Source organism: Ascaphus truei, chromosome 7 (assembly GCF_040206685.1).
Source record: "Ascaphus truei isolate aAscTru1 chromosome 7, aAscTru1.hap1, whole genome shotgun sequence".
NCBI lineage: Eukaryota > Metazoa > Chordata > Amphibia > Anura > Ascaphidae > Ascaphus > Ascaphus truei.
The window spans coordinates 60,245,645-60,258,159 of record NC_134489.1 but is presented as its reverse complement, the minus strand read 5'-3'; the positions used below and the strand labels follow the sequence as shown (position 1 = coordinate 60,258,159).

At 45.1% G+C, this 12,515-nt stretch overlaps 1 protein-coding gene across 3 annotated transcripts in view; it reads left to right on the top strand.

Annotated features, from left to right (window-relative positions):
• Window positions 1–3,337: 3,337 nt before the first annotated feature.
• The window catches only part of BMPR2 (bone morphogenetic protein receptor type 2), a 142,783-nt gene continuing 133,605 nt past the window's right edge, over window positions 3,338–12,515 (top strand). For 2 of the 3 annotated variants that reach the window (XM_075608598.1, XM_075608597.1), the window contains exon 1: window positions 3,339–4,616. In XM_075608598.1, the coding sequence (XP_075464713.1) occupies window positions 4,544–4,616 (73 nt within the window). In that variant the 5' untranslated portion in view covers window positions 3,339–4,543. Of the gene's footprint in view, window positions 4,617–12,515 lie in introns of all 3 variants that reach the window. The other variant, XM_075608599.1, reaches the window with a different exon arrangement.

Here is a 12,515-nt window from a genome sequence, read left to right as displayed (position 1 = left end):
TCCACTTCAAAGAGAAAACAGGAATCAAAACAATGATCTAGTCAATATCATGGGATGCAAGCCATGTATGCAGTGCCTAAGGGATTACAATTTAGGCTTGTCCTATAGTGGGTGCGCGCCTGTGCGAACGCGCGTGCTCGTGACGCACACTTTGTGTGTGTATAGATTGTGTGAATTAATAACGTATTAAATAATATTTTTAAAAAAATGTTGCAGCACAATAAAAATAATTTTTATTTATTCAACTTTGACACATACACACATACATACATTTCAGCAGCGGTAGCAACGCAAAATCTTTCTTTTCCCTGTCTTCCCCCCTGTTGGCCGGCTCCATGCTCACTGCCGTGTGCGCGCGGCACCATTATAGAAAGGCTGACTAACCACAGCCAATTATAAGTGCCGCTCGCACGGCCACTATATAACAGCCCTTAGAAGCACTATATGTGAGTAGTTAAAAAAAACAAGGCTTTAAGAAATAGTGGGGAAAAATACATACTTCCCAAGCTCATTGTTGCAGCAAAGGTTATAACCACCTTTCTCCTTGGGGAAGAAATATCTGAATTACTAGTACAATTTCCTGTGTACTTGAACCTGCTGATTTAAATAGGGGATAGATGGGTGAGTTTAACTAAGAGGGACCATATACCTCCCAACTATTTACAATTAGACATAAATACCATACACAATCTTAGCCAGAGACAAGCAGAGTAGGGGGAGCGAGGGATCAGTAGATACACGATATACAATATACGACGATAAAGTAAACCCAGTGCGGTGGGGGTGGGACAGGAACTATTAGAATATAATATACAGCAATATATTATAAATACTTACACGGCCGTGTGTAAGTATAATCCAGAGGGTGTCTTTGTGATAGATATTGACCCCTCCACAGGTGAGTGCAGAGGGATCGCTGTAAGTATCTAAATATAAATATATAAATACGGCCCAGTGTGAGTAGAGGTGCAGGGCAGATGTCTTTAGGGTCGGTTTAGCCTATCCAGGGTAGTTGCGGACCAATCACATCTGGTTATGCCCATGCAGGGCTATGGCTGGTCTGCCCTCTATTGCTTATGATCCAGCAGGGTAACTCTCCGATTCAGCGGTGTAGAGGGATAAGTGAGGCACAGTCAGTGATATGTATTGAAAAGGTATTTAATCGGTATAAAAACAATGTTATCACACTCACATGAATAAAACAATATCCCCTGGCTCCTCCGTGTGGCCCAATCTGGCAGTAAACCGCTCCGGCCCCGCGTCCGGGGTGCAGAGAGCTGGAACTGATCCGCCCGGCTGCAGTTGCTGCTGAAAGGGCTTTCTACGGAAGCCTGCAGCAGCTCCACTTGCAGTCTCACACAGGGCTGTCTGTGTGTGTGTGCCTGTCCCACCCCCACCGCACTGGGTTTACTTTATCGTCGTATATTGTATATCGTGTATCTACTGATCCCTCGCTCCCCCTACTCTACGTTTCCGCAAGGGCTTCGGATTATCCCTTTTTTAGGGGTTGAAGCAGAAGGGACCACAAGATTATCTCTGCAATAAAAGAGAGAAACCACATTTATTGGTGTCATCACTATTCCATGATCTGATACTAAAGTTAAGCGCCTGGTTTCCCCCAATTGTCTACAATCTTAGCCAGCTCAGAAGCCAGCCCCAAAGTATTATATATTTAATTGTGCTATCTGGAGTCAGGGTTGCCACCTTCTACTGAAGGCCAACCTGGAGACAACATTTTTAATTTCATGCTTACCTTCAGTGACGGCATCTCCCTGGCATTGTTCCAACATACTCCCGGCATCTCCTGCTGCAACCCGTCAATTTGACCGTGCGATGCCATGACAACGGGATGCTAAGTAATGTCATGGCATCAAGTTGTCATGACAACGGGACGCCTTATGACAACGTGATGTCACGTTGTCATGGTAACACGGCGCCACTACGTAGCATCCAGTTGTCATGGCAACAGGCATCATGTGATGATGTGACGTCACATAGCATTCCTGTTGACATGGCAGTACGGTATCATTTGACGCCACGCGCCCATATTGACAGGAGTTACTTGCAGGGGAAGGTGCCGTTGCCGAATGCCGCCACCCGGAAGTTTACTAGGTAAACCTGGAGCCCAGAGATACGTGGTCAAAACCCAGTCACCGGGTGAAACCCGGAGTGGTGACAACCCAGTCTGGAGTGCTACTGGGAAAGTGACCTCAAATATACAACAGTAAACAAAGAAGTCCCAATGCACATCCAATAACAAATTATTTGATTCATTTCAATTTTTTCTTCTCAAACGTATGGGTCATTTAGTTCAACCTTTTGGCCAAAACATGTTAAGCCTGCAATCATGTAAAGGTAGACACTTTCAGCAGGTTTGGCAAGGATTGGCATTTTCGCAGTTTATACAATAAAGGCCATTGTGCCGGTAAAATTGTATGTACATCGCTCCATACATTGTCAATGCTATATAAGAAAATATTAATATTATTATGTGATGCTGGCGCCTCTGGCAGCAAAGGGTTTAAGTTACCATTATGTTCTGGCTTCTAACAATCCTATTGACACTCCCCTGGAGCAATTAACTCCAAGAGTTGACATAACTTGGTACTATTTAATAATTGTTTTAACCCCATTATTTTAACGAAGTTGTAATAATAAATAAAGTTATTTTAAATTATCCACCATCTCACATCAGGAAAGAGTGCTATCTATAGGGGTTCTGTTCATCTTTTAGTATATCAATTCCATTGCCCCTTGCAGCACCACTCCTTTTAGTCACATTTAGTTGTAGCGGGGGTACCTCACAAGTATACAAGTTTCTAACAATGTGCACCAGATGTAAGAACCGTTCTGTACATTTGATGCACACAACAAAACAGTGCAGCGCATCATAACAGACTTGAATATGCATTGCCCATAAACTCATCAGGCTTTCTTTCTTTGGGTGTACCAAGATGGCGACCCCCAGGTAACAAATACTACGGTTCGAAGAGACGCAAAAATTAAACCGGAGACTCGTATCCAGATTTACACATTCTCTCTCCTTCCCACAGGGGGGCCTGCGCTCCCAGACACTGTCTGCAGCTTTCTCCGCCCAATTGTATCAAGGCGTCTGTCGCCATAACAACAAAACCGGAAGTGGGACAGCTAATGTTGCCAGTAGCCACGCCCACTTTGCGATCTCAGCTTCGCCGTTGGCTATTGGGAGGAAGCGGCGCGCGACGTTACGCGACTCCAAACCAGGAGGGAGGGGGTAAAGAGGAGGGTCACGTGATGTGCAGCTGATTGGCTGCAGGCGCCGCAGTTCGAGTCCCCCCAGGTCTCCTCCTCCTTCTTTCCCCAGTCTGGGCGGTGAGAGGCCCCTTTGTGTCTGGCTGTGACACAGGAGGAGGAGGAGAAGGCGGTGTGTTGTATAGAGGGAGGTGACTCAGTGTCTCCTCACCATCACTTCAATCCAAAGCTCACCCCCCTCCTCCACCTTCTCAAAACAACAGACACCCCCGAGCCTTGAAGTGGCTTCCCTGGGGAAGGATAGGGGGGCTGCAGCCAGCAGGGTCGTAGGGGGGATGCTCAGATGGGCTGAGTGAAGCTCACAGGAGGAGGCTAATATACAGCATTTCAAGGGTACAGTGCTGTGGCAGCTACACACGGGGCCTCATCTTGAGAGGATAACTCTATTTATTTGAGCTGGATTCCCTGGGAACAGCGCAGGACTTTGTGACTGAGACAGCTGCCTGCTGTGTATACTGTTAATATTGATTGTTGGGTTTTTTGGGGGGGGGGGGGGAGGGTGGGGGTGTTGCTTCTGGAAATAGCGGAAGGACATCTGATTATTGCAGCTCCACATGAAAAAGGGGAGAACATTCCTTGCAAGTATAAAGTGTTTGGGAAAAATAATCATGTCCTATTCTTGAAGAGGTTGGCAAATGGAATAAAAAGGAACATCGGTGTAAGACAAAAAAAATCCTGGAGAAGAGAAGCAATCCTAGCAAAAGTGTGCACGAAAGGGGAATAACATCTTTGCAAATAGAGACATTCTGGCAATTTGTATTTTGTGGACAACTCTTTCTATTTTCCCTACCCAACTAGGGAATTCATTTACGCGAATTTGTTTTCCATACAGGACGACAGAGGCAGATAAATAAGAATTATCTTGAGTGATGTGGATTTTTGCATTGGTCATCTTCACCCCTTTCCTTGCGGTTGACACCGATGTAGAAACCCCTGTCTATTCCCTTTGCACAAACCTTTTACAGGACCTTGATGGCCCTCGGATTTCCGCATTGTGAAACTGTGGGAAATAATTCACTTTCACGCGGACTAGAAAATCCCCTGGATTACATCTCCCCCCTGAAATGAGCATTATCTGACAGAGAATAGGATCCACAGACAATCCTGCACTGGAGAAACCTCAGTCCCCAATGGATTAGCAGTCGGGATCAGGTTCATTTGTGGAATTGGATTATAACCAGAGGGATTGGATCCCCTGTTAATTTTTTCCATTCCTGTGGAATTACCCCATTTATTTGGGATGATCTAGGTTATGGCTTCCCATCAGAACCATATTCTCATTCTCCTTGTCTTACATTCCATGCTGTTACTGCCCACAGCTGCTGGTAAGTCACTTACTGATCTCATCTAATTCATACATATGGACAATGGGCGATTTCATGGCCCATGAGAAATGGCCAAGACTCAGCTTGTCAAATTTCGAGTTTAGGGGTTTCCTGCATAATCCTGTACATAAAGCAGTGTGTGTGTATGTAAGTGTACATGAACATGCTTTTGTTTATGTAATTGGTGATGTTTGGGCAGGAAAGAGATCTATTGTTGGCTAGCAGATGTTAAAAAAAAAAAAATATACGTTTTTATGACCCTACAGAATCCAGCTTTAAGAGTTCTGAAAGCTTGCATTTTTCTATGGATAGAGGTTTCGGGGCTGTTGAAAGATTCCCTGTGACACATTGCTTCATGTATGTGTGTAAGTAGAAGAACAGTGTTGGTGTTATTCAGTGGAAAATAATAGTTTGTATCCCCTAAAACAATGGATTGCCTGGAGATGATGCCCTTATTTGTCGACTTATGTTGGTAGATATATAGTTTCTGGATCACTTTGGTACCTTTTCAAGATCATGGTGCTAGAGATTGAATGGGAGTGGCAGTTATTGGGCATTCTTAGCATTTTTCCAATGAGAGGAACACTGCAGATATCTCCATATTCCATCTTTTGATGAAATTATGGGTCTCTGTGTCAGATTATCGCCTTATTACATGAAGGGAAAAGCATGTCATCACCACAGTTGTTGCTTCATATCGTAAACTCAGATCAAAGGCGTAATGTTTTCTACTAGAAGGTATGTTTTAGAAACTGAGATTTTGATACCTAGCACAATCCATATGGGGTTTAGACACATTAAACTATCCATGGCTGATTTTTACTGGCCCAAAGGATTTCAAAGGTAATCCCTGTGAAACAATACTGCGCTAGACTTTATTATCTATTAATTTGCATGTAGTATAAAAATACTATATTTAGTTGTATTTAGATCCTGTCTGGCTAGGAGATTCAAGAATAGGTTTCGTAACTGCCCATTGCTGACAAAAGGAGCCTGCATTCCTGAGCAGAGGAGATTAATATTTGAATAGGATGAGAACATATGTCATCCACCATTCATGCTGCTTGGTTAAAAGTGCGGCCTTCTTTGAGCATAAAGCATCAATGAAGAAGCCTTGTGGATTCATGCAGTTTGAGACCATCCGTGTTGCACATTACGTCATGTCATGCTGTATGTGCTGTCCGCAGCTGTCATACGGAATGGCCATTGTGAGCTGAATTGTGTTAGGAATTTGATTTACATTATGTCTTGCCAATCCTCAATCTAACCATGTATGTGCAATTCTTCACGTGCTACTGCCTTTTTTTGTTTTTACTGGGGGCAACCATCTTGATGAATTCTGTCCTAAGGATTATCTCTGTACCAACTGACCCGCTACCATAGTCATTAGAAATGGTATCCTACAGTTTATACCTTACTTTTAGGTAATCCATGGAAAAAGTCTTAAGAAATTATATATGGGGAAAAAAAAACAAAAAAGTTAAATTTACAATTGAGGAATCACAGCATTGTGTAAAAAATAACACAAGCCTCGAAGAAGGTGGGTGGGGAGATGGAAAGGTTTTTTTGTCGGAAAGAATTAAAAAAAACAGATTTGAGATTTCTACTAGTCTAGAAATATGTTTTAATGAGAATCTTTGTTCTACAGACCCTTTTCTGGTACAAATGTTTTCTGTGAGGATCATTTTTGCGTGGCCAAGACCGCACTATTATAAATATTGGCAAAAGATTAACAGTAGTTTCATGAGTTGAATTGCACGCTCTTTAACTATGAAACCTAAGGCCTCGGCCATGGTTCGGGCGGGCGGAGGCGCGCTGAGGCTCAGGGAAAGCGGATGCTTTCCCTGGCCTTAGACATCGCGCCGTCCGGGGGCGTGTTGGCGGGCGGGCGAGTGACGTCACGGAGCTGGTTCGCCCTCATTGGGCAAACCGCTCACGTGACCGGCCCTGCGCGCCAGCAAGCGGGAAAATGTAAAATTTCCCTAAGACCTACGCTTCCGCGCGCTTGCGTAGGCGAGCCCCTACTAAAACCGCTCTCATTGCGGCTGTAAGGGCTCAGTGCCGAGCGGAAGCGCGCCTCCGCCCGCAAGCACTATCCATGGACGTGGCCTAAAGGTGTTCTAGTCCAACTGAGGTAGCTATGCACAATTTCTTTCTGCACATGCATGTGGTATATTCATTTTTATTTTTACACATATAAATGTAACTGCTCATTGAAAGCATTGCGTAGACCTGTCAAGGTCCCACTGGCTGAAGTTGTGAACTGAATAATAATATTGAAATGGGTTAAATCGACGTTCCACAAGGCTACGGCATTGAGAGGGGAAACTGCATTCCAGTAAATGATACAAATAGGGACTATTTAATCGGCCTGATTTATATAGCATTAACTAAAGACTCTTAATTGAGTAATTATGGCATGTGTTGCATTAATAATTTGGCGAACCTATGGTTTAGTTAACCAAAATGATCGCTTGTGCCTCAAATTCCTTGAACCCTATCATGCAACACATGAGTTAATGAAGTCATTAAGCAGTATGAAGAAACTTTACGTGCATATTAGTTTCTCTGGCTCCTAATACTTTATTGAATATGCATATCATGGGTATGGGAACAGGGTCGTGGCTTTGTTCAGACCTGTAATGTGATCCAGAAACATCCTTGCATTCCAACAGTGCATTCCCTATATTTTCAGCATGTCCCTGTTTCCGATGACTGCATGCCTGTCTGCGTGAAGCTATGTTCAAGTAACTACCATACCCATTAACCGTGCTCTTGACATTGGAGCCTCCCAGCCATATACATCAAAGGAATGTCTGTAATCATTTGTATAGTCTCAAGTCTGTCAGAATAGGCAGCGACTACAAAAGGAAGACAGACCAGTCTTTCTCCTGTGATTAAACTTCGTTAATGATGCTGCTGGTGTGATAATAAAATGGCTGACCCAAACCGAGCTACGGCCGCTCTGTGTAGCAATAATAACTATAAAACGTTTGCGTGAACTGTTAAAAATATTGTTTGTCAAAGACTGCTTACGTTTTCTTGTCTTTACCCTGTATACTTCACTGAGAGTTCCTCCCCCAGTTTTCAAATGGAGAAATATTGATTTCAAATACATTTAACATTGGTCACAAAGTATCACTCATTCATTTTCAGAAAAATACTTAATGAAGCTATAGACGGTAAATATATTGCTGATGAAAGCAATATGGGCTTTAGACTATGTGGAATATGTCATTTAAAGTTTGCTTCGGGGCCTAACTTTGAAAAGCAATTCAAACATATTTGAAGTGTGCAACAAACCTTGATAGAGTTGACAAGGTATTTACATGCGTGATAACAGTCCGCATGCATGCCTGTTGTGTGGTTCAGCCATCTTTGGCTGTGCTCCTCCCCAAGCAGGGAAGGTGTTGCTGCTTTGCTTGTGAAGCTCTAGGGCAGGTCCTGCCCAGCACACAGTAAATAGCTTTGCGAAATAAACTAGTAAATAGAATGGCTGAAGACGGTCAAAGCCGTCCCATATTTATAAGCTCATAACTAGGACTTCAAATATGCTCAATCACCCAGATTTCATCCCTTAACATGTCACTGTTATTGGTTCATTTATGTTCTTGTAAGAAAGAAAAAAATCCAATGGAGATGTTATATTGGGAAATAGCCTATTCGCCTATCCTGTAATGGGAACTGGCTTAGATAAGAAGAGCTGTAAATCTCCATGATAACAAACCGATGAGTGTGAAGGACATTCACCCCCAGTGAAAGGAGTACAATAGTAATAATGTTCTTCACAATGTCTTAAAACTCCTTGTTTGGATTAACAGCTATTGCTGTTAGACGACCACAGTACACTGGAATATTTATATCAGAAGGCTCTCCCAAGGCCCCTTTCCAGTTGTTGTAGTGGATGATATATTTTGTTCAGACTAATAGTCTCTATCTCTCGCGCTCTCTCTCTCTCTCGCGCTCGCTCTCTCTCGCTCTCTCTCGCTCGCTCTCTCATCAAATAAGCTTAATTGGCCTGACGAAACAACATTTCAGCATATCCCTGAATATATATCCATTATCTCTATATTTCTCCCTCTCTCTCTTTCCCTCCCCATCTAACCCTCCCTCCCCATCTAACCCTCCCCCTCTCTCTCTCATCCCTTCTCTCTCTCAACCTCCCTCTCTCATCCTTTCTCTCTCTCTCTCATCTCTTCTCTCTCTCATCTCTTCTCTCTCTCATCTCTTCTCTCTCTCATCTCTTCTCTCTCCCATCCCTTATCTCTCTCTCTCCCATCCCTTATCTCTCTCTCTGTCACGGTAACTTATGACAAGATATAACAAACACCAAATATCTGGGTTGAACTGAACGAGGCTTAGATATAATAAAATATATTTATTCCTTAAAAAGGTGAACACAGCAATATAGTACAATTAACAGGCAAGAAGGTAACACTTACTTAGCGTTGGGGAATGGAGAAGTATCAGCTAGCAATTCTCCAGCAATCCAATGACATTCAAGGTGAAATCAGAAGAACAACAAAAACTGTAAGGTTGACACAGTTTGTATACCTTTGTAACCCTATTCTTAACATTGAATACAGACTATTGGTGAACAATTATCTGTATCCAATCCCTAACGTGGAAACACAGTTTAACCCATGCCCCCCAGCTAGTTAGCCCATGCGTACTGGGACTCTGAGGGTCTTATTTCTGTAGCCCCATAATTAAATCAGGGGCGACGACCAGTCTACCAGATGAAGTATCTGGCAGGATCGTCATTGTTTATAGGTGTAGATATAACACTCACAAACTACTCCAGTTTGATGCTTCTCCGCCCTCAGGTAAACAGTTAGAGTGGCAGAGTCTTTTAATCAGTACTTGGTTCCTAGACTTTGGGTCGCCCTCTGACCATTTGCATTCCTTTGTTGTGAAGGAATCTGCGCGGGTTTTTATCCCCGCCTTGGAATACAATATTAAAGTAAAAACACAGACATTATAATGAAACATGGGAACAGGGGAACATACATTTTCCTGACATGACAAGGTGTAAGCCACATTCCTGGACCGCAGTCCAGTTAACCCCTTGCCTCCCTGGTGAGGTCAGGGGGTGGCCATATGGGGTGCAGCCCCTTTAATGCCGGGCAAACCCCCCTCTCCCTCTACACTCTCCCATCCCTTATCTCTCTCTCCCATCCCTTATCTCTCTCTCTCTCCCATCCCTTATCTCTCTCTCTCTCCCATTCCTTATCTCTCTCTCTCCCATCCCTTATCTCTCTCTCCCATCCCTTATCTCTCTCTCCCATCCCTTATCTCTCTCTCCCATCCCTTATCTCTCTCTCCCATCCCTTATCTCTCTCTCCCATCCCTTATCTCTCTCTCTCTCTCTCCCATCCCTTATCTCTCTCCCATCCCTTATCTCTCTCCCATCCCTTATCTCTCTCTCTCCCCATGCATTATCTCTCTCTCCCATCCCTTATCTCTCTCTCCCATCCCTTATCTCTCTCCCATCCCTTATCTCTCTCTCCCATCCCTTATCTCTCTCCCATCCCTTATTTCTCCCATCCCTTATCTCTCTCTCCCATCCCTTAGTTCTCTCTCCCATCCCTTATCTCTCTCCCATCCCTTATCTCTCCCATCCCTTATCTCTCTCTCCCATCCCTTATCTCTCTCTCCCATCCCTTATCTATCTTTCTCTCCCATCCCTTATCTATCTTTCTCTCCCATCCCTTATCTCTCTCGCTCTCCCATCCCTTATCTCTCTCGCTCTCCCATAATTTATCTCCCTTGCACTCCCATTCCTTATCTCCCTCGCTCTCCCATCCCTTATCTCTCTCGCTCTCCCATCCCTTATCTCTCTCGCTCTCCCATCCCTTATCTCTCTCCCATCCCTTATCTCTCTCCCATCCCTTATCTCTCTCCCATCCCTTATCTCTCTCCCCCATCCCTTATCTCTCCCATCCCTTATCTCTCTCGCTCTCCCATCCCTTATCTCTCTCGCTCTCCCATCCCTTATCTCTCTCGCTCTCCCATCCCTTATCTCCCTCGCTCTCCCATCCCTTATCTCCCTCGCTCTCCCATCCCTTATCTCCCTCGCTCTCCCATCCCTTATCTCTCTCGCTCTCCCATCCCTTATCTCTCGCTCTCCCATCCCTTATCTCTCTCTCCCATCCCTTATCTCTCGCTCTCCCATCCCTCATCTCTCTCGCTCTCCCATCCCTGATCTCTCTCCCATCCCTTATCTCTCCCATCCCTTATCTCTCTCCCATCCCTTATCTCTCTCCCATCCCTTATCTCTCTTTCTCTCCCATCTCTTATATCTCGCTCTCCCATCCCTTATCTCTCTCGCTCTCCCATAACTTATCTCTTTCGCTCTCCCATCCCTTATCTCTCTCCCATCCCTTATCTCTCCCATCCCTTATCTCTCTCTCCCATCCCTTATCTCTCTCTCCCATCCATTATCTCTCTCTCCCATCCCTTATCTCTCTCTCTCCCATCCCTTATCTCTCTCTCTCCCATCCCTTATCTCTCTCTCCCACCCCTTATCTCTCTCTCCCACCCCTTATCTCTCCCCCATCCCTTATCTCTCTCTCCCATCCCTTATCTCTCTCTCCCATCCCTTATCTCTCTCTCTCCCATCCCTTATCTCTCTCCCATCCCTTATCTCTCTCTCCCATCCCTTATCTCTCTCTCCCATCCCTTATCTCTCTCTCCCATCCCTTATCTCTCTCTCCCATCCCTTATCTCTCTCTCCCATCCCTTATCTCTCTCTCCCATCCCTTATCTCTCTCTCCCATCCCTTATCTCTCTCTCCCATCCCTTCTCTCCCATCCCTTATCTCTCTTTCTCTCCCATAACTTATCTCCCTTGCTCTCCCATCCCTTATCTCCCTTGCTCTCCCATCCCTTTTCTCCCTCGCTCTCCCATCCCTTATCTCTCTCGCTCTCCCATCCCTTATCTCTCTCACTCTCCCATCCCTTATCTCTCCCATCCCTTATCTCTCTCCCATCCCTTATCTCTCTCCCATCCCTTATCTCTCTCCCATCCCTTATCTCTCTCCCATCCCTTATCTCTCTCGCTCTCCCATCCCTTATCTCTCTCGCTCTCCCATCCCTTATCTCTCTCACTCTCCCATCCCTTATCTCTCTCGCTCTCCCATCCCATATCTCTCTCGCTCTCCCATCCCTTATCTCTCTCTCTCCCATCCCTTATCTATATCTCTCCCATCCCTTATCTCTCTCTCCCATCCCTTATCTCTCTCTCCCATCCCTTATCTCTCTCTCCCATCCCTTATCTCTCTCTCTCCCATCCCTTATCTATCTCTCTCCCATCCCTTATCTATCTCTCTCCCATCCCTTATCTCTCTCTCCCATCCCTTATCTCTCTCTCTCCCATCCCTTATCTCTCTCCCATCCCTTATCTCTCTCCCATCCCTTATCTCTCTTTCTCTCCCATCCCTTATCTCTCTCGCTCTCCCATCCCTTATCTCTCTCGCTCTCCCATAACTTATCTCCCTTGCTCTCCCATCCCTTATCTCTCTCGCTCTCCCATCCCTTATCTCTCTCCCATCCCTTATCTCTCCCATCCCTTATCTCTCTCGCTCTCCCATCCCTTATCTCTCTCGCTCTCCCATCCCTTATCTCTCTCGCTCTCCCATCCCTTATCTCTCTCCCATCCCTTATCTCTCTCCCATCCCTTATCTCTCCCATCCCTTATCTCTCTCGCTCTCCCATCCCTTATCTCTCTCGCTCTCCCATCCCTTATCTCCCTCGCTCTCCCATCCCTTATCTCCCTCGCTCTCCCATCCCTTATCTCCCTCGCTCTCCCATCCCTTATCTCTCTCGCTCTCCCATCCCTTATCCCTCGCTCTCCCATCCCTTATCTCCCTCGCTCTCCCATCCCTTATCTCTCTCGCTC